The sequence below is a fragment of the Hipposideros armiger genome, unplaced genomic scaffold, assembly GCF_001890085.2.
Source record: "Hipposideros armiger isolate ML-2016 unplaced genomic scaffold, ASM189008v1 scaffold_56, whole genome shotgun sequence".
Lineage (NCBI taxonomy): Eukaryota > Metazoa > Chordata > Mammalia > Chiroptera > Hipposideridae > Hipposideros > Hipposideros armiger.
In genome coordinates this window covers 1,069,177-1,091,779 of record NW_017731406.1, presented here as the reverse complement: position 1 = coordinate 1,091,779, position 22,603 = coordinate 1,069,177, and the positions used below count along the sequence as shown (strand labels likewise).

The 22,603-nt window shown below is 38.2% G+C and overlaps 1 protein-coding gene across 5 annotated transcripts in view; it reads left to right on the top strand.

Annotated features, from left to right (window-relative positions):
• The window catches only part of DIAPH2 (diaphanous related formin 2), an 873,267-nt gene that overhangs the window by 555,363 nt on the left and 295,301 nt on the right, over nt 1-22,603 (top strand). For all 5 annotated transcript variants that reach the window (XM_019641102.1, XM_019641101.1, XM_019641103.1 and 2 more), the window contains one exon: nt 15,815-15,939. In XM_019641102.1, coding sequence (XP_019496647.1) covers nt 15,815-15,939 — 125 coding nt within the window. The remainder of the gene's footprint in view (nt 1-15,814; nt 15,940-22,603) is intronic.

Here is a 22,603-nt window from a genome sequence, read left to right as displayed (position 1 = left end):
ATTGAGGATGGAGTCATGAAAAACTTCATAAAGAGTTGACCTTAAGATGAATGGGAGTTCCAGGAAAACAGAGCAGAGTGATGGGTACCAAAGTGGGGGTGCAGAAAATGGGGAGATACTGGTCAATGGGTACAGACTTCCAGTTATAAGATTAACAAGTTTGGTTATCTAACATGTAGCGTGGTGATTATAGCTAATAATAGTATTTCATATACTTGAAGGTTGCTACGAGAGTAGATATTAAATGGTGTCACCACAAAAAAAAATGGTAACTATGTGATGGGATGGAGATATTAGCTAAAGATATAGTGGTAATCATTTTGTAATATATAAATAAATGTAACAAATCAACACGAGTACACCTTAATCTTACAAAATGTTATGTGTCAGTTATATCTCAATAAAGCTGGGGGAAACAAAAACAAACAAAAATAAAATAAGAGCTAGTAACATTAGCATTTTGTTTCAATATGGGCGGTAAATACCTTTTTTTAATACACCTTAATCTTACACAATGTTATGTGTTAGTTATATCTCAGTAAAGCTTTGGGAACAAAAACAAACAAAAATAAAGTAAGAGCTAGTAGCATTAGTATTTGTTTCAATATGGAGGGCAAATACTTTTTTAAAATCAGCTAAAACAAAGCAAATGTCTCTGGGAACTGGGAATAGGGGGTGGGAGTTGACAAGTGCTTTCATAACCAGACTTTTAGAATGACTTGACTCTAAACTATGTACATGTATAACTTTCATTAAAATAATAACTGTGTTTAAAACTTCCACAAAGATAATTAAAAGTTGCTATAGTCTTAAAAGAGGAGGAAGAAGAGACGGAGAATGCAATTTCATCAGGCCAAGGTAGCAGAAAAACGTTCTAGGCCGAGGAAATGTGAACCAGCAGAGGGAGGCATGAAAGAGCCACACAGTAAAAGTCGAGAACCATATGATTTCACTCATATGTGGGATATAAAACTGAAAGCAACAAAAAAACAAGATAGACAAACAAAAACTCATACACAGAGATCACAGTTCAGTGGTTACCACAGAGTATGGGGGGATGGTAGAAGAGGGTAAAGCGGGTCAAATATATGGTGATGGAACGAGATGTGACTCTGGGTGGTGCACACACAGTGCAATATATAAATGATGTATTATAGAATTGTACACTGAAACCTATGTAATTTTACTAACCATTATCCCATACATACATACATACATACATACATACATACATACATAGCAGTTCATAACGGCAGTTCAAGAGCAGTAAGTGTGGGAGGACGGCCTTACATGATAATCAGAGAGGGAGATGGCAGGCATACGAGTATAATGAAGGTCCTTATAGTGTTGATCTTATAGGTGACAGGAGCACAAAAGTAACGTGTATCTAGTCTCTAATGTGCTAGTATATGATAAGAGCTTTGTGCACATTATTTCTTGTAACCATCATGACAGTCTTAGGAGGTTAGAATTGCTTTCCCCATTTCACAGATCAGGAAACTAAGGTTCACAGAGGTTAAATAACTTGCCCAAAATCACACAGTAAGTAGTGAAGAAGGAATTTGAAATAGGTACATCTGATTCCGAAGGCTGTGTTTTTCTTTTTCTTTTTTTTCTGCCATAGCATAACAACCACTGGATTATTGAAAGATTTTAAGCATTGTGGTGGCAAAATCAGGTTTTAGTTTTTAAAGGAGAAGTCTGGCATAGGGCGGAACCAGATTTTACGGTACCATTATGGACTAATTTGGATGTGTGTTTCTAGGAGGACTATTTTGTAGGACATATTGTTCATGTAGATTCTAATTCCGGGTCAAGTGATGTTTAGTCAGCACCTTCTATGTCTGTGCACTTTGCTAGGTGTGTTTTATTGCATTATCTAAATTAATGTTAATTGTGGGCGAATACAGTTTTTCTAATCTGAAAACATAGTTTATAATGTTTGGCTGGTTTGAGCTACTAGAAAAACTATTTTGGAAGAACATATGTGACATCCAGGGCTAAATCTATTTTGTCAGTAAGTTTAATGACCGGCATGACGTGGTGGTGTGTCATGGATGGAATTTCCTGCGATCACATCTTAAAAAATGTTATTCTGCCACTTTTAAGCAGGCAACCATATTTGATATTGAAACAGTAAGTGCTTTTAAATTAGGTGGGAATTTGATACACCTACATAATGAATATTAATTTCTAGTTGTCCCAGGTTAAAAGTAATGACCATTTTTTTGGATTTCTAATTTGAGTTTTCATATTCATTACTGGGCCCATAGAAAACATTCATATTCTTTACAAGTTGGCAAAAATAATTTGGGTAAAAGGGCCATAATTGTTAAACCTTTACTTTAGAGTACTAAGGCTAGAGATTACAGTTGCAAGTGTAACATGCTGATTAATTGGAGGAATGAAGTTGATGGAAAGTTAACCTCATACAAAAAAAAAGTGATAGGGGAGAGCTTGTGCAAGGACGTTATCACATCTGGGGGCGGCAAGAGTCACTGACTTGGGAACTAAAGCAGATGTGGGCAGCATCCCCAGCCACTCAATACACTCATGTGTGGTAATTGTATTGGTCCATTCTGATTAAAATACAGGTAAGCATTGTCGTTGGCCTTAAAAGAATAGTTCACTGATAAGAAAATCAGGAATTAATTACAATGGTCATTCAAAGAAAAGCAACCAACAGTGAAAGTTAGAAATGTATATACTCTGAAAAAAGATTGTAGAGCTACAATCAGGAAGAAGACATGCTTACTGTCAATACCTCAAGTGGAGCTGATGGGAGGAATGGACCAAAGAGAGATGAAACCCTACCTTGTCTTGTATTGGCTAAATCACCCTTAACCTTTCCCCTTGTACCACAGGTAACGTGCCAGTAGTGTGCACTGTGAAGGAAAAAGAATCCAGTCTTTCATATTTCCTCTCCTTCTTTGGGGGAAATCGGGGCAGATAGTTCCACGGCTATGTGCTTTAAAGGTCTGAAGCTTTTTGATTAGCTGTGCTCCCCCTACCTCTAACTGCAATTAGCTGTGTGGTTTTTATTGGCAACATTTGTTTCAGGAGAGGTGTAACAGCAAGGCTTGAGAACAAAGTCTTATTAGGTATTTCCATGGTACCTGTGCAAGTTTAGTGTAACACAGAAGAGCAGAGTCAAGAGGAAAAATAGGAATAAATTACAAATATAGCCCAGAGGAAAAGGACCTTAACGAACATCTAGAAATATTTGTACTTGGAATGAGTCAGGGACGCAGGAATTATTAACGAGATTTATAGAGCCAGAAAACTAGCTGTAGTCGAAATTATGTCATAAGCCATGTGTAATGAAACCACGGAACTATTCTGAAGTGGGATCTGTATGCAAATGACTTCGTTTTTCAGGCGTCCAGCGTAGACCTCTCTTCTGAGCTCTGGGTCCATATATCTAACCTCCTTTTTGCAGTCTCAATTTGGACGGTTCAGGCAATTCAAATTTATTAGGTCCAAAGCGAAACCCTTGATCTTTCCCCACAAATACCCCTGCAAACATCTCCATTTCCATTGTTCATGCCAGAAACCCAGGAATCACTCTTTATAATTCCCTTCTTGCTTCTCACATTTCATGCACCCCAACCCTCGTCAGCTCTACCTCTAAAATACGTACTGCAACCATCTTTGGTCCCCTAATCCAAACCACCCTCGTTTCCCGATCATAGTTTCCTAACTCTTCTCTCCTTTTCCATTCTTGACCCTGCTCCCTCCATTTTCTTTTTTTTAAGTTTTTTAAATTAAATTTTATACTTTTTAGGGAATGCCAAGGACTATGGAAAACTGGAGAATAGTCTCCCCTTCATTGTTTCTTTTGAGATTCAGTATTATATGAATTTCAGGTGTACAGCATAGTGGTTAGTCCTTTACCTAATTTAAGAAGTGATCCCCCGACTAGTCTAGTACCCACCTGGCATTATACGTAGTTATTACCATATCATTGACTATGTTACCTATGCTTTACTTTGCATCCCGTGACTATTTTTTAACAATGGACTTGTACTTCATACTCCCTTCCTCTTTTTCACGCAGCCCACTAACCACCTTCCCATCTGGCACCCATCAAAATCTTCTCACTATGAGTTTGTTTGTGTTTTGTTTGGTTATTCGTTTTTTTCTTTAGATTCCACATATAACTGAAATGACATTTCATCTGTCTTTCTCTGTCTGACATACTCCACTCAGCACAATTACCTCCAGGTCCATCCATGCTGCCACAGATGGCAAGAACCCAGTCCTTTCCATAGACGAGCAATATTCCGTTGTATATATGTACCTACCTCCTCTGTATCCATTCATTCATTGATAGACAGCCAGGCTGCCTCCACATCTTGGCCATTGTAAACAATGCTGTAATGATCATATGGATGCACATGTCCCCTCCAAGTAGTATTTAGATAAATACCCAGAAGTACGATTACTGGGTCCTTCTTTGTCTCTTGTTATAGCCTTTGTTTTAAAGTCAGTTTTGTCTGGTGTAAGTGTTGCTACTCCAGCTTTTTTGGTTTGTTTTCTTTTTTATGAAGCATCTTTTTCTATCCCTTTACTTTCAGTCTGTGTGCCTTTGTTTTCCTAAAAGATTTTTTATTGGGGAATTGGGGGATGTGAACAGCGCTGGGAAATTGGGGGAAGGGGAACAGACAAGTTGCTGTCTTTTTGTTCTTCAGTCTGGTTGTGGAGGACGTTGCTTCATTGGCCCAAGTTGGCACCATCATTACGCTCTTCCCAGATGAGGCAGATCAGTCGCCGGCTTCTGGATGGCCGCTCACTGCGGCTGCTGGCCGCTCACGCTGGCTGCTGGCTGCTGGCTACATACGGTAGCCCATGGCAACCCACTGCCACAGGGGCTGCAGCCTACGCCGTCGCTGGCGACTCACGGCAGCCCAGCTGCAGGTTGAGCTGTTGTTCAGCATCTTAGCTGTGGAGGGCAGTGTCACTGGCCCTCCTATGTGGGATCCAAACCGGGGCCCTCTGGCATCCCAAGCCAGTTCTTAACCATCGCGCCACTCGGCCGGCCCCAGTCTGTGTGTCTTTTGATCTGAAGTGAGTCTCCTGTAGGCAGCATTTGTAAGGGTTTTGTTGTCTTATCTGTTCACCCATCCTATGTCTTTTGATTGGAGCATTAAACCCAATTACATTTCAAGCAGTTGTTGATCGATATGTAGTTACTGCCACTTTATTATTCATATTTTGTATTTTTTTCATCTTCAAGAAGTTCCTCCAACATTCCTTGTAATACTGGCTTTGTGGTAATGAACTTTATTTTTTTTTCTTATCTGGGAGGCTCTTTATCTGTCCTTCAATTTCGAATGATATCCTTGCTGGGTAGAGTAGCCTTAGTTGTAGTCCCTTGCATTTCATCACTTGGAATATTTTCTGCCAATCCCTTCTGGCCTGCAAAGTTTCTGTTGAGAACTCAGTTGACAGTCTTATGGAAGTTCTCTTGTAGGTAACTAACTGCTTTTCTCTTGCTGGTTTTAGGATCCTGTCTTTGTCTCTAACCTTTCGTATTTTAATTATGATGTGTCTTGGTCTGGGCCTCTTTGACTACATCTTGTTTGGGACTCTCAGTGCTTCCTAGGCTTGTATGTCTATTTTCTTGGCCAGGCTGGGGAAGTTTTCTGTCACTACTTCCCAAATAGGTTTTCAATTCCTTGCTCTCTCTCTTCTCCTCCTGGTACCCCTATGATGCGAATGTTGGTATGCTTGATGTTGTCCCAGAGGCCCCTGAAACTATCCTCATTGTTTTGGATTTTTTTTTCTGTTCTGATTGTATGTTTCCTGTTACCCTATCCTCCAAATTGCTGATTTGAACCTGTGCTTCACCAAATCTTCTGTTGATTCCTGATAATATATTCTTTAGTTCAGTTATTGTATTCTTCATTTCTGACCAGTTCATTTTTATATTTTCTGTCTCCATTTTTATGTTTTCTGTGTCTTTGTTGATGTTCTCCCTGAGATCATTGAGCACCGTTATAACAAGTGTTTTAAACTGTCTGGTAGATTGCTTGTCTCTATATTGTTTAGTTCTTTTTCTGGAGTTCTGTTCTTTTATTTGTCTCCCCATTTTGGCTGCCACCCTGTGTTTGTTTCTGTGTATTAGGTAGGGCTGCTATGTCTCCTGGTTTTAGGAGAGTGGACTATGTAGTAGGTGTCATGTGGGGCCCAGTGGTGCAGTCTCCCTGGTCGCTTGAGCTGGATGCTCCAGGTATGTCCCTTGTGTGGGTTGTGGGTGCCCCCTGTTAGACTTAAGCCTTGGTTGCTGTTTGCATGTCAATGGGAGGAATTGACCTTTGGGCTGATTGGTTATGAGGACTGGCTGTGACTACAGTGGAGGAGCTGTTGTGCAAAGGCTGACCCTCCAGAGTTTTAGCGGGGTTCGGGTGCCTGCCCGTTGTGTCCTTTGGGTGTGTTGTCCTTGGAGGCAGCCAGGTGATGCTCTCTCTGGCTGGGTCCAAAACTGGCCAACGTGTGTGCCAGCTTCAGGGCCTCCTGGGAGGGCACCTGCTGCTTGTCAAGTTCAACCACAGCCTGTGGACTTCCCAGGGCCACCTGGCATGATCCACAAAGCAATCTGTAGAGGGCTGCCACCTGTGCTGGGCTTGGAGGTGCCTTTACAGGGGAAGCCACGAACCAAGGCCAGCTGCTGCTAGTACCAGGCTCAGGGCTGCTCAGCCAGAGGTATGGGACATGCTGAAGCCAGATGCTGCTTGTTTGGTTTTTGTGAACCTTTGAAAGATTCTGAAAAGTCCACAGATGACGCAAGAGAGGCCATTTGTATGGAAAAGCCACTGCAAGTGGCTTGGGTGTGCCTGAAAGTTGGGTGGGGCGAGGTCTCAGGGTTTCTCTAGAGCAGGGAGGATGGTATTAGCGAAGTCGGTGGGAACTCAGATGTGGTGACTGCCTGTGTCTGCATGACTGGAGGAGGTTGAGTTCAACAAAGAAACGATGGATTCTGCCAGCACTTCTGTCTGGGAGAAAGCTGCCCCTCCAGCCCTCATCCTGAAGCCAAATAACTCAGTTCCTTTCCTATATGTCCCTGGTGTCTTTTGAGATGCTGCCCCAATGCTGGAGCTCAGAGCTAGTGAGTCCTTCAGTGATAAGTCCGTGCACGGTCCCTTTAAGAGGAACACCTGGGACCTTAGCCACCCTCTGTCTCACTCAGCCACAGTCTTCGCTGGTTTTCACAGCAAAAAGTTATGGGGACTTCTCCCTCCAGCACCTGAATTCTGGGCTGGGGAGCCTGGTGTGGGGCTGGGACCCCTCGCTCCTCATGGGAGGAGTTCTGCAGCTGAGGTATCCCCCCCAATTTTTCATGGTCCCACGTGGATATGGGACCAGCCCATTCTGCGTCTCTGCCCCTCCTACCAGTCTCAAGGTGGCTTCTTCTCTATGTCCATAGTTGTAGGGTTTTGGTTCAGCTAGACTTCAGGCGATTCTCAATGATGGTTGTTCTGTGGTTTAGTTGTAGTTTCGATGTGGTCATGAGAGGAGGCAAGAACAGTGTTTACCTATTCTACCATCTTGACCGGAAATCCCCCCTCTCCATTTTCCACATAGCTTCCAGAATTATCTTTCTTAAAAGGTAAATATAATCAACCTCTGGTGCTTAAATGCCCTTCAGTCTTTTCACTCTACTCCTAGAGTGAAACCTCAATTTTTTTTATCAATTCCTAGAAGACCCTGCCTGTGAACCTCATCTCTACTTTTAATCCATTGTTTGGTTATTAGGCAAAAATACTTAAGAGATACTAGATCATTGAGATGATAATACCTAGATAAAGCCCTGCTTTGTTTATAGACTGATTTCAGTGGTCAGGAATTTAGATAATTATTACAGTTACATCTTCTAATTACTTTAGTTTGCATTGCCAATCTTTTATCTGTGGGCATACTCATATAGTCATCCTATTAGTATCCGCAGTCAGTTAATGAATAAAGACAATGTAACCATAAGCTTACTATACCCTTCCAAGCAATTTTTATCTGACTTGTAACCCTTATTACCAAGCAGACCTGCTAATCCTAGCAGCACTAATGTGGAATGGATTCTAATGACTCCAGCATTATGACCTCAGCACTGACATTGATCCCATGACAACCTGCATTGAGTTTTGGTAAAAGTTGATGGCTTTGTATATGTGTATACCTATGGACCGCACACATTAGACGTGTTCTGGAAAAACCTGGTCAAGTGCCAGGATGACTATGTGAAATCTTATGGTCCCATTAACTTCCCTGGTGAGTTCAGGAATACGGTTAATGGAAAATTTGTCCACACTCACAAAAGTTATATTCAAGAAGGCTAACGTTCCTTTAATATAGCATTATAGCTTTATGACGACACTGTCTACATGTATTTAATTCTTTTTAGATAGCATGTGGAAGAAAGTACTCAAATGGTTTATCAACCATATAATCTTTCCACACCTTATTAAGGTTATAATATACCAGGACTAAGGGCCTGTTAGTAAAGTTGCCATTAAGTGGTTGCTCCTATAAAAAGCATTTGTGCATGCTTATTCAAGAAGCAGGTAGTTGACTTGGTGTGAAATACAGAGAGCTCATTTCCTATACCTGGTTTTGGAGACTATTAGCAACATTGAATATAGTTGTGTTCTAAGTTTTTTTCCTCTGTAATTTTAGAAATAATATTAATGATTACAGCTCAAAACTAAACACATGTACTCAAAACTGCACATTTTAAAATTGTGTCAGTTCAGATTTATGAAATTAAGACTTTGTCCTTGGTAGGCTTGTTGAATAGGACTACAATTTCCTCGGCCCTTGTGTTTTTTTCATAATAGTGCTAATTTATTTTAAGGCTTCCTATTGTAATATTAAGTAGCCTCCTTTCACAAGGTCCCCTTTTACCACTAGTGTTGTAATTCCAAGGTGAAAGGAGAATGCATTAGGTAGATTTGACAAGTGAAGACATTAGTATAAGATTGTCATGAAGGATTTATCAGCATTTGAAAGTTCTGGCAAGCTTTTTCGTTGAGCAATTTCCATAAAATCTCCAGGGGAGGACAATTCAGTATAAAGACTCAACTCAATAAAGACTTACTTGACCCATTCAAATTATTCCATTTTGAGGTGTGGGTGAGTGAGGGATCTTTTATTGCAAAAAAAAACCCCCAAAACAAATAAGCTTACAACAAAGATTCTTCGTGATAAGAACAAGCTATTCCAACATGACTCTGCAGCATTACTTTATAGAAGCTTCAGCTCACATATGTACTTCCCAATCCTGGCCTTGAGCTAAGGCTGTCAACAAGAACAGAAGATTTCAGCGTTTTTTTAGCCTTTGATTTAGAAATTCACACATATGATTTGCTGCAGGCAGAATAACAGTTGCAGAAGATACAGCAGATGAAAGAACTGTGATTCTTCATGGGTAGCTTGACTGTCCACTGCTGGTGGTGTGGTGATCAGGCTACAACATTTTTTACTGCAAATCTTTTTTCAGAGGGTTTCAAACCTCCACTTTCTCCTCCTTTACTCCACCTACCCACGGAGCCCTACTATCTTTAGGTATTAGTTTTGGGGTTTTTTTCTTTGTATTAGAAGGCTCCATTTCTTCATTTTTTAAAAAATGCATGCAGGCTCAAGGTTTCAGGCTGAAAACATGTACAAATGTGCACCCAGACATTGAAATATGCCTAGTGAAGTTTTAGAGAGTTAAATGTTTATATGGTTTATAAAGCAGTTTTCATGATTTCTTATGGAACTTCCTCTGCTCTCTGCATCAGTTCAGGACATATTCTAAATCCAATCTAGAAAAACTGCACCTTATCCCCAAGTGCAGTATGTTAGAGGGTCAGGTAATGGCACTTGTGAACACATATTGGGGATGTATAGTTTTACATTTTTATTTGACAAGGATTTTAGTTGTGTTTTCTGGTCAGGTGACTTTTTAACAATTTTCTTTTTCTCCTAAGAATGAGTCATTTTCTAACAGATTTTTTTTTCATTATCGGAATTTATTTGGGTGCCATTTACCACTTATTTTCTTCAAAGGCCTAAGAAGCCCACAGTGATGAGGTTTTGCTGTTTTTATAATACAAAACCACTTGCTTCATTCCCATATACAGCACTCATATAAAATGAAACTATTAACTTATAAATGCACTTGAGAAAGAATACAACTGTGGGTATTGTTCAGGCTGTTTGTGATGTCCTTTTCTGTTTTATATATGTTTTCTGGATGAGTCTCTCTAATGCTGTGCCACTCAGCTGATAGTAATTCTTCAACTAAATATATTCCGTTAAGGAAAATTATAGGGTGCTTATAATCATGTTTGGGCCTATTCACATACATACTTGCTAGAGTAAATTTTTACTTGGCCCTTCTTGGAGCAAAGATGTAAGAAGTGCTTGGTTACTTCGTCAATGGGTAAAATTAATAGAAATATTTAATTCAGAGAAATTAATCTTCAAGTTCCTGGCAAAGCTTTTATATTTACATAAAATTACACATTCTGCACACGGTCTGGAGAATTTCATCAGTATCTTTCTTTTCCCACACATGCACATCAGTTCTCTTATATACTATGTAATCAAAGAGTCTTTCCATTTGAAAATCTCACGTAAAATATTTATCTTATACTTTACTTTTTTTGAAATTATGAAGTCAAGCAAGTCTGTCATTTAAAATGGTTTGAATGAAGATCAGGCCACTCTCATATATATTTGCTTGCAGCCAGGAAAAAAGTATATGTATATTTTTCAACCAAAATAAGTAGATAAATAAGATTTGTGGGAAAAGTTTCTCCCTACACATAACTCAAGAGTATACTGAACTTAAAAGGTTATTTATGGGGTACAAGGAAGAAAGCTATAATAAAGAAACTGATGGCTATAATTTAATTTTTTAGTGTTATAATTCAGACTTGATAATTCAGTAGCAGATGTAAAAAATAAAATGAGAAAAAAAAATTAAAGTGCCGTGAGAATGACTAATCAGTCATTGAGAATGCCTGTAGTGCCAATTTACTCAGATAGAAAATGTTTGCAATATCATTAAAGACTCCCTAATTTATATTAGTGAACTAATATAATGACAGGCACAAAATATACCCTGAGGCTGAGGCTGTAAAGGAGACAAGCATTTCTAACCCCTCTGGTATTTAAATGTTCTTGGAATGCCAAGTACCCCTCCCCCCAGAAAAAAATTCCCTCTCTCTCTCTCTCTCTCTCTCTCTCTCTCTCTCTCTCTCTCTCTCTCNCACACACACACACACACACACACACACACACACACTCAAGAAATATTAGAAGTAATGTAGGCTAGGACCTAATAGTTAACTAATCAATATTGATTCTGAAAATGATTCAAGGCAAATAATCAGGCATGTTAATTCTTTAATAACACTTCTTTAAAAATCCGTTTTTAGACAGGTCTAGAAGTCCCAAATGACTAATTTTACAATGTCTCCAGAGAAATAAAGACTACAGGTTTTAATTTCCAGAAATAGTCTTTAAATTTGGAACTGGCTAATATCTCTAACAACTTGGCTGTTCATTAGTATAATTGTCACTGGCTCCCAGACTTAAAATTCCATGTACCCTGTGAAACCTACAAACAAAACACAATCTAAGTTCCGTTCTCTTGATTAGAAAAAAGACAGATACTAAATTCAATCAGGCCACAGTAGGGTAGCAGGTAAGCAGTGCTTTTTTGTTGTTGTTCAGATCACATCTAAATTGTTCTGTAATTCTTGGTGGCACATTAACAGTAGGAATTTGTTGTGAGGTAGAGTATAGAGGGGAAGGGTAGTGGAATATGAAATGCATATTTATTAGATTACCTATTATGTACCAGGTGTAATGATAGAAACTTTATATTTGTCAAAGCATTCAACTCGAGTGGCTGCCTTTTAAGGAAGGTCTTATTATCTCCACTTTGCAAATTGGGAAATGATAACCCCGATTGGCTCAGCTACTGGCCCCACTACTTCGTGGTAGGGCAGAGATTAGCACCGAGACCCATCTGACTCCTAAGAACATGCCTGTCCTCAGATATAAGTGACTTGCCTTTGTGCCAATGGATGCAAATTTTATTTCAACCTCCTGGCCTTCCAGGTATTAGAGACGCTGTTTTTACATTTACAGCTTCCCGAGGACACATAATTCGGCTCACATCACACCCCTGCATTATAGTAGAATATGCCTCATAGAGTTTGGTGAGGAGGAAATGAGTTAATACATAAATCTACTTAGAATAATGTCGAGCACAAGGTAAATACTCAGTAAATATTATACAGTTATTACTTAAGAGCTAGTTAAGAGTTAGTTAAATAACCAGTGTATGTTAGTTATTATTTAAATATCCAATAAATGTTAGTTATGACTTAATGACTCACCTGTAGACCTTCGGAGGACTGGTTGAAGGAACTGGCTGTTTGTAGCCTGAGAAGATGAAGAAAATGCTAGAGATGCCTTTCCTGTCAGTTAGGGCGTAGACGTGATCAGTGTGGCTGCAAGGCAACGTGAGGTCTTGATGAGTAAGAAGAGTTCAAGTAGGCTGATTTTGATTATAAGGAAACAAAGATGGATCCACTGGTGACAAGGGAACAGCCGCTTCGGATAGAGTGCCTCCTGTGTTCTGAATCTAGTTTATGTACCGCCTTAGAGTCACTGGGTCCCCTTCTGTGCCATCCCCCACCTGCGAGCCTGGACCCCTCGTGTTGCTCCCCAGCCAGAGTGGGAAGTTATCACTCCCTGAAAGAGAGTGTCGCCAGTGAGAGAACAGAGAAGGAACCAGATTTATTTGCCTTATCTGGAGACCAGGACTGACTGCATGATCAGCGGGACCCAAAGGAAAATGAAACTGCAGGGCCCCATTTAATACATGACTGAGAATTTCCAAACGACCACAACAAAGCGTTAAACAAAGGGCAGAGCCCTTCTAAGCCTGGGGCCCTGTGCGACTGCACAGGTCACGTGCCCATGACGTTGGCCTTGATGGAGACAACCTGAGATACTAAGCAACCAGCTGTAGTTTTTGTAAAGCTGTGGCCAGTTCAGTCACTTACTCTCTTGTATTTACTTTCTTCCCTTTTTCCTCCTGCCTGTGTCCCTGGGATTACACCCCACCCTCTTTCCCAGGAAGACTTTCACTTGCAAGCTTTGTCTTAGGGTCTGTGTTCTAGGAATGTAGGCGATGACACTGTGTAACTGGAGTTTTTAAAACCTGAGAGGCTGGTCTAAATCCCCTTCAATGCCACATCTAACTATAAGGCCATAATTATATGCCACATCTAGCCATAATTCTACCAGTTTAAGGATATACATTTTCTGTAATGGTACTGTTTGTTTAATGCAGCCTCAGTTAGGCATGTGGGCTAGAATCCTTGGATTATTCCAGCTCCAGTATTTTATTATTTTTTGTTCATGCATAATACTAGTAATTCATTACAGAGGAAGAAGAGAGGAGCACAATACTTCTCTTCATTATCCCAGTTCCTCACTTTCTCCTGCAATCCGGCCTCCTCTACATAAAATTAGACAGACTTCCACTTTCTGCTGCCTTTTCCTACTCACATCATAATTGATAATAATCACAACTGATATAATCATGAGGATAGCCAACCTCTACGTGCATGTTCAGTGGCAGAAATGGGCATCACTTTAAATCTGAATGGAAACTTCTTCAAATATACATAATCAACAAACATATATTGAGTACTGTCTGTGTTAAGTACTGAGGGAAAAGCAAAGAATTAGGTATGGATCTTACCATTAAGTAGTTTGAGGTTTTATAGCAGAGAATCTGTGTTTATGTACATGAAAAAAAATCATTCTCTTTCAAAGCAGAAGGTAACGTGGAAAATCACTTGAACAAACAAAAGTGCCTGTAAATGGTAGAGAATTTGGACTAGAGCTCTGGAGGGATTTATACAGGACTAAAGATTTGATATGTGAAATTGAGGAAGACAGATGTCTGGGAAATATTGTTTTATTCAGAATTTAACTTTAGGGTAAAAAGCAATTTCACTGGATTAAAAATATTGTCTCTTGTTATTTGAAATATCTAGACTTCTGTGTGCATAGCAACCTGCTGGGGCTGTTTCAGTATTGAACAATCAAAAGATGAATCCTCCTCATCTTCTTCTTTTTACCGCTGGAATTACTGTTGCTTTTAGTAGGATTACTCTTGTGACCTAAACCTGACCTTTGGGTGCATTTTGTTTATTGCAGAAAGTTATCATGAGTTTATTTCTTCCGTGCAACCTAAGTGACATAAACAACTTTTCAATTTCATATCTTCAGTTTTTCAATCAAGCAAATGGGAAAAGAGAAATCTTTTGAATACTTAGCAAGAATTAAGCCAAAAACCCAAGGGAAAAAAATTCAGAAGGGAAAAAAAAATCAGTTTTAAAGTCAGAATGATTTCCTCCACAGCAAACTTCCCTTAAATAAAGCAAGCAATGATTGCTAAGCCAGGAGAAAATTTGGGGCAAGACAAAACTTTCTTAGAGTTCTTCAAAAAAAAAAAATCTCCAAGCTTTCGGATCTAAACAAATGGACCTAAATTGAACAGAGCCATTTGAACTCATAGATTAATTAGGGGGAAAAAATTTGTCTTTAGTGTTGGTGTTTGATTTTCAGTCTCTTGAACTTGCATGTCTATTTAAGGCAGTTTCTCCTGGTTGAGTTATAAAGGTGTGTGGTCAGTATAAGGAATTTGTACCAGGAGAGTTTGGTCAAAATTTGCCAGGAGGTTGATTTTGTCAGTCTTTTGAATTTTTCATTGTAAGTCTGATATGCCTCTGAACGAATTTGCTTTAAAAAAAGAATTGTAATATTATTCTATTTCTGTTTCACAGTTCTTTAATGAAAAGAACAGTGTTTCAGAGGTCTGGATTTAAGAGCCAGTGTCACCGGCTACCTATCAAATGCTAACACTTACCTTGTCTTTTCAACTAGAACCCTGCCAAATGCTATGGATATTGATAGAAGTGTCTTTGTACATAACTGCAGTCATGTAGTAATAGAGTATCTATAAAATAGTATTAGTTTAAAAAAAGTACCTCTGTGAAAAGAAGGCATCATGGGATATCTGGAAAGTGTGCATGTTATTTAGGAGCAGTTTGAATAAAATACTTAAAATTATTGGTTGTCAATGAGGAGAGAAAAAGAAAAGTGCAGAGAATGTCAGGGGTAATTAAAGGAAGTAATGATAGTGTTTGAGGGCACTTGGAAGCTTTGTGGGTGTGTATGCACATATTGTTTGCTGGGTTTTGCTCTAAATTCTCTTTATGTGTCAAGTTATTTTTCACATCTCTGTATGAAAAGGACTAGAGAATGGAACTTTTACCATAAATGTTGGTTTATAAAAATCAAGGTATTTCAACAGAAGAAAAATATTTGATCTTTTATGTAATTTAACCTTAAATCATTTATATAGTCAAGAACATGCATTAATAAAATAAGATCTCTTTGAACCTTAGTTTCTCTTTAATCTTCAAATTAGATTTTAAAGAATGAAATATTAGGAACTCCATCAATAAATTGAAATAGAAATAGATTCATTTGAACTAATGGCTGTATAAAATGGTGACATTTTCATATTAAACATGATGATTTGGTTTATTATATTACACATTTTCACTCGTTTCATGGAGAGTAGAATTTTTATGAGCAGTAATTCAGAAAAATGTGAGTTGACTTCTTGGAACTCTTTTCCACATTAAAAAAAAACTACTTTAACTGCTACTGTTTTATTTTAACCTTTTTCTGATATACCTGGTAAAATATTCTAAACACTTTGCACATTGTTCTTTAGTTTCAGCTCAAATTCTGAAGAGCAACCTTGTAGCAATGGAACAACAAATTGTTCGTCTGGAAAGTGACATCAAGAAATTCCCTGAAACAGGAGATCGACATGATAAGTTTGTGGAAAAGATGACAATATCCTTTATTTAAGCATTTTGTTTATTTGTTACTTTCTGTGTGTGTGTGTGTGTGTGTGTCTGTGTGTCTGTGTGTCTGTGTGTGTCTGCCTGCCTGCCTGCCTGTCTGTCTGCCTGCCTGTCTAATTACTATGTGGTTAGTGATAAATTTACCAATCTATTCACATTGTCTGGATGAATTTGCGTATAGGCTGTTTTTATATTAGCAGCATACATTTTAGTTCATGATGTTTTGAACCAGATAGAGGAGGCAAGGGAACAATTCTATAAGAAAACAATGCTATTTCTCTAAGAAGAATTTTATCTGAAGGCCCACAAGTTATGGAAGGTAAGTATTGTGAGGCTTGATTAGACCCAAAACAAAACAAAGAATCTCCTTATGTAATATTTGCATAAAGGAAATGATCAACAGAAGATGTTTTTTGGTCAGAGGTATTTTTTCTTGGTGTGTGTGCAGGTTTTTTCTGAGGACACATATGCATTTTCAAGGGTAATCAGAGGATGACTAGTATCAGTAGATTAAAAATATTGTGAAAGATAAAATGGATACATGGATTGATGTATATACAAATTGATCAGTAGATTATGTATCTAACTAAATTGTAATAGCTAGCTATAGATATCATTAAGCATTTTCTGATAAATGGGTTTAAATTCCCATTTTACATACAGTATATTCATGTAAATTACAGAAATATATGAAAGGAGAACTTGAGAAATAGCATTTAGCTTGAATTGTTTAATGTTACATCTGTTAAATCTGATGCCTAAAGATAAACTACATTAGAGCTTTTTTTTTTTTTCTATTTTGGTTTTCAAAAGTTGAAGCAATATCTTCCTCCTCTGGGTTTAAGTAAATATCTTGAACTGCAGATTGACTCACTATTTTATATCTCTAGAGGGAATAAATACTGTAAATTCTTTATCTGATAATAAGGAAATTCCTTCAGCAACTATTTGGCAGTCACCTTGTTTCAAGGTTAAATCTATTGCCTTTTCGTCTCTGATATGCTTTCTTTTCTTCCTAACTTGTAAGTTATAGTATTAAGCTCAAATTACTTGAGAATGGCAATTTAGATTGATGTGAAAAAGATTTTTTTTCATTCTCAGTCTTTGGATTCATTAATGAATACTGTGTTTTGTGTGGTCCTTTAGTGATGCTGAGTACTTTCATAAATAGATATATTTGAAACATAAGTTTGATGGTGTTTGGATGCAGGAAATCCTCAAAAATAACCTTAGATTACATAACTGCCCGCATTGGGATACTTAATGTGAAGATTTAACTTTATTGCTGATTAGATTTTTCTTTCAAATATGTTATGTTGTCCTGTGGCTGGAAACACCACCTATATTTTTCAATTTTTGATTTTGGTTCTTGCCTCATATATTTGAATTTAATTCCTGATCCCCTTGTCCTTTTAAACATTTTCTTCTACAGTTGGCTTGTGGCCACATAATAGCTTGCACCATTGAGGAGTCTTTGTTGCTCATTTAGAAAAAGAACAGTAATTTCAAACCCACATGAACTTGGCCTAGACTCTTTATGTTATTTCTTTCTTTATGCAGGTAATTAAGCACTTTAAAATGAAAATCCAGAGCCTTCTGTATCTGTATGTTACAGATGAGTGGTTCTTCTTTATTTAAAGGGCATTAAAGTGTGACTGTTTGTCTACAAGGGGATTCAAAATTATATTAAAATGTATGGGGTTACAACTTCGCATATTGTATTTAAAAAAAGCAAATAAAATTTACAGCAATTTATTTTAGAAAAAAAGTTAGAATATTGAATTGAGTTGGTTAAAAACTCCAAATTAATGAATTACAATGTTAGAACTATTGCTCAAATTATTCTTACTTTGGAAGACTCCTTTGTCACACATTGAGAGGTTTGATCTTCTAAAAAATAACAAAATGCATACTAATCATATGTATGAGTGTTATATGAATTCTGATGCCTACTTAATATTTTTTCTACTCTTTTGGCAGTTTCAGAAGAGGATATTTTATTGTGAGATACTTGATTCTGTTTTAAAATTAGAACCATGATTCTGTTTCGAGTATAGGATTTTTTGTACAAGATGATCTTTCCAGTGTTTCTGTCCCCTTCCAATAAATTGTTTTGCTTCAGGTCACTGGCCCTTTAAATTGAATAACTACAGGCAGAAGTATGGGAATAGTTTCCCTTGAAAGTAACCTTACCTACTCAAACAGTAATCACTTTATAAGGACTCTGAGTTCAGAAACTGAATAGCACTGCCACGCCCCTGGGCTTTTAGAAAAGCATCAGTGCTATAGTTAGCAACGATAGCATGATGACCAGAGAGAGCAATTGAATATACAGGTTGAATCTTCATCACATCTCCAGGTTGGGCTAAGTCCCATGGCACCTTGCGTTCACTCTTACTCTTTCACAATATTGATTGAACACTTACGATATGCTAAGCATTGTCAGGCAGTGAAAATACAACATTGCACAGGATGGCAAACTTGACCTCAAGCTGCTGATTGACAGTGTGACATTTACACTTTTCTCTGTCTTGCTGACCCCATGACGGAGAGCATGCCTGTTGTGTTAATTTCTGTATGCCCATCACAGTGTGCAGCACTTAGCAACATGGAGGCTCTCAGTAAGTATGGGTTGAATCACAGAGTGTTACAGCTGGAGACACTGGTGACCATCTCGTCTGAGCTCCTACTTTTACTAAGCACTTCACAAAGGATATTGTTAAACAGTAGTAGGCTATGCTTATAAAACGTTTCTTCATGTAAATCTTCTCAGGAACTGGAGTAACACTGAATCACATCTTTAGAGCATTCATGTAAAGTGTAATCAGCTTTGAAAGGGATAATCCACACTTTTTATACAGTCAATTTCAAAAAATCTGAACAACAACACACAAGAGTGAAACCTCTCTTACAAGTGGAGTGGGCCAGGCTGTTTCCTGCCTCCTGAAGAACAGCCGGTGGCTTTAGACGAAAGCTCACTGCCTCTGTCTCCCTTTCTCTACCCCAAATTGGTTGCTTGTTCTGATTGTGGGGGAGAAAGAGATTTAACTCTACCCTTTGAGGTTCTTCTAGCTGGTCTAAAATTAAGTCGACATGGAATAGATTAACAAGAGAAAAGAACCAAATGTAATTACATACATATGTATGAGAACCCCACATAAACGAGAGAGCCAGAGACCGCACATACATGAGAAGGTCAGAGACAGAAAGGGACAATGATGTGTGTATGGCATTTGGAGCTAAGGATGAGGTCAGGCACCTTGGGGTTTCACAGAGGTAGGAAGGTCATTCATAGGACGATAAAAGGAGTAGATGTTTAGTAATTAGAAGTTTTCCCTGCCCTATAGATATATGTCATAAAAAGTTATTTTTTGAATAACTCATTATGGGCAAGTCACCCAATATAAATTCTTTAAGGGAGAAGTAAAAGTTTCTTTCTCATGAGCCCTCAGGGTCTTGATTGCCTTGAGCTCAAAATAATCCTCATTCCAAAGCATCACATCTTGGGGAGGCCTGTTCTGAACGCCTTCATGACTCGAAAAAAAATAAATGGAAAGAGTAAAATAAGCAAAACTGATTTTGTAAGACTACAAAGCAGGGAGAAATTGGGAAAACTCTTATAAATCATAGTAGGGAAGTGTTAGCACCATATATATTGAAATACATATTGTTCAAAAATCTAGATAACCATGTGGGGAAAGTATTGTTGTTGTCATGATTTTTTTAAAAAGATTTTATTGGGGGAGGGGATCAGCGTTGGGGAATTGGGGAAGGGGAACAGACAAGTTGCTGTCCTTTTGTTCTTCAGTCTAGTTGTGGAGGACGTCGCTTCACTGGCCCATGTTGGTATTGTGATCTTTGTGCTCTTCCCGGCTGAGGCAGATCAGTTGCCGGCCATTGGACGGCCGCTCACACCAGCTGCTGGCCACTCATGGCATCTCACGGCAGCCCACTGCAGCCCTACTGCAGCCTATGCTGTCGCCAGCCACTCATGGCAGCCCAGCTCCAGGTCGAGCTGTTGTTCACCATCTTAGCTGTAGAGGGCGCAGCGTCACTGGCCCTCATGGATCTGAACTGGCGGCCCTGCTGCTCAGAGCTGGTGTCCCAAGCCAACTCCTAACCAAGTGCCACTCGGCCAGCCCAGTCATGATTTTGTTTAAAAATCAAGGTTTTTAGTATTCTTCATGCTAATATGCTCATCATAATAGTATGGGAAGTTTTTAGCTCAATTGTGCAGTGAAGTGAAATAGAATCTATATTTCTTTTTAGTAAGTTATAAAAATGATCGTATTCACTCTCATTTATTGGATGTTTACACTATGTAGTAAACATTGCCTAATTTTATATACTTGAGCTTTTAAAAATGTTTCTGTTTATTATTTTCCATATCTGATGATAAAATTGACCACAGTTGACCGTTGTGTCGTTGTGGTGAGCTGAAGTGTGGTCAGGATAACTTCAGCAACTCAAAGTTATTTGCACATCCCCATTGTTTTTCATTTATTAATTTCTGGCAGGTCATCTCTTTTTATTTCTTTAAGGTCACCGGGAATTATGTATTCTGTGTCGGTGTTTGAAACCGATTGCAAATATTGGTAGGGTGAGGATTAGAATCACATCTGGTTTCAAAGTTTGGAAATGTCACCAATGCTTAAGAGACAACAGAGGGAGCCCGGTGAATGGACTGCTTGCCATCCTTAGACCTGTTCTCTTTGACTTGACATTGTGTGTGGATTCCGGTTTTCGCAGGTTTTGTCTTCTTGAACAGTAGTGTGACTGTCATAGTTTTTTTTTCTTCCTTTTAAATTAAAGCATCACTTTTACTTAATGCAGCTTCCTTTTTTCCAAAAGGAAAGACCATTCTGGAAAGAGGGCCTTCTTAGACTTTTAAATATGTGTTGTGATCTAGTCTAACATCTACTGCCTAAAAAGCACATTAAGTACAATGTTGACCTTACTGCTTATATCCTGTTGACAAATTTCTTACCACATTTACTCACATACATTTTGTCAATGGCAGGACTGTCTGTTGCCCCAAATCAGCTTAGCTTTTTGATTGACTGCTGGTTAAATCATTTCACCAGCTGGAGGACAGGGAGTGACTGAGCAGCAGGGGCACCATTAACACATTGACAGGAAGAGCTGACAGAATGTTAATGACATTAACACCCTGTCAACTAATAGCAACACCTGGGATTTCCTCATAGTAGGTGGGATAGTCATTTGAAGTGGTTAAAAATCTAGTTACTGAGGAAACACATTGTCCTTCCCAGACAATTCAAAACAGATTTGGGGACTGCACTGTACTGTAATTTTATTCAATTTTCCACTATTCTTTATTAAGAGAATAATTTTGAAAAAGATGAAAAAACTCAGAGTTATTATTCAACCAGAATAACATTAATCACCTTTGAGAACATGCCAGTAACAGGTTTTAGTGAGAGGATGAACCACACTTTGTAATGTAAATGCCATATAAAATTGACAAAACCAAACCTAAAAGAACTCTCAAGAACAAAGCCTTTTCTTTCTCTCCCTTTCTTTCTCCTTCTCTTTCTTTATTTCTTTCTTTCCTTTTCTTTTCTCTTCTCTTCTCTTCTCTTTTCTTTTCTTTTCTGAATGTAGTAATCCAGGCTCTTTTCTAGCTCCTGAAGAAAGTACGATAAATTTAGACTAGACTGGGGGGAAGTGTACTGGCTCTGACTCTCTCTCCTTACCTTTAATTGCCTGCTGACCTCAAATTCAAAAAATTAGGACATTCAAAGCAAAACTTTAATGAGACTGCTCAGTGAGAGAGGGTCCAGGATTAAAAAAAAATCACAACACACCAAAAAAGTGCATTGTCAGTAATGGAGATAATGCATACATTGAAAAGCAAATTGTTTCAGAAAACAATGTGGGGAAAATAATTGCTTTTCTAAAAAGATTTTTAGAATTTTTCAAATATGGACTCTTCATAATGGTATTGGGAGTTCTTTTAGTTCAATTATTTGTGCATTGATTTGAAATAGAAGGTATAATCATTAATAATAATAATAATAATAATAAAATAATAATAATATGGTAATAGGAACGGCTTAGTGAATGTCATCTGCCCATCACAGTGCTAGGAATATGCATATATAAAATCTTATGTGATCTCCAAAGCAACCTTATGAGGTAGGTACTATTATTAACCCCTTTTCAAATATGTGAAAATTGAGGTTATAGAGGTTTAAAGTTCAACCACATGTGTGAGATCATGTATGAATAAGACTGGTTAATTAGGGTGTGAGGTGGGAGAAACTTTACTAGCCTCACAGTTCCTTCAGCTGGTCTAATTAAATCTACATGAGACAGATTAACAAGAGAAGATAACCAAATTTAATACATATATACACATGGGGACCCCACATGCATGAGAGCATCAGCAAGGGACACCTCGTTGTCCCTATATGGCATTCTGAGCTAAGGGTGAGGTCAGGCACCTTGGGGACTTCAGAGGGTCATTGCAGGATGATAAGAAGAGCAGATGTTCAGTAATTATCATGTTTCCCCAAAAATAAGACCGGGTCTTATATTAATTTTTGCTCCAACAATCTACATGTATTCATTTATTCATGTACAAAAATCTACATTTACTCAAACAGTCATGTCTGCCTTACAGTCTTAAC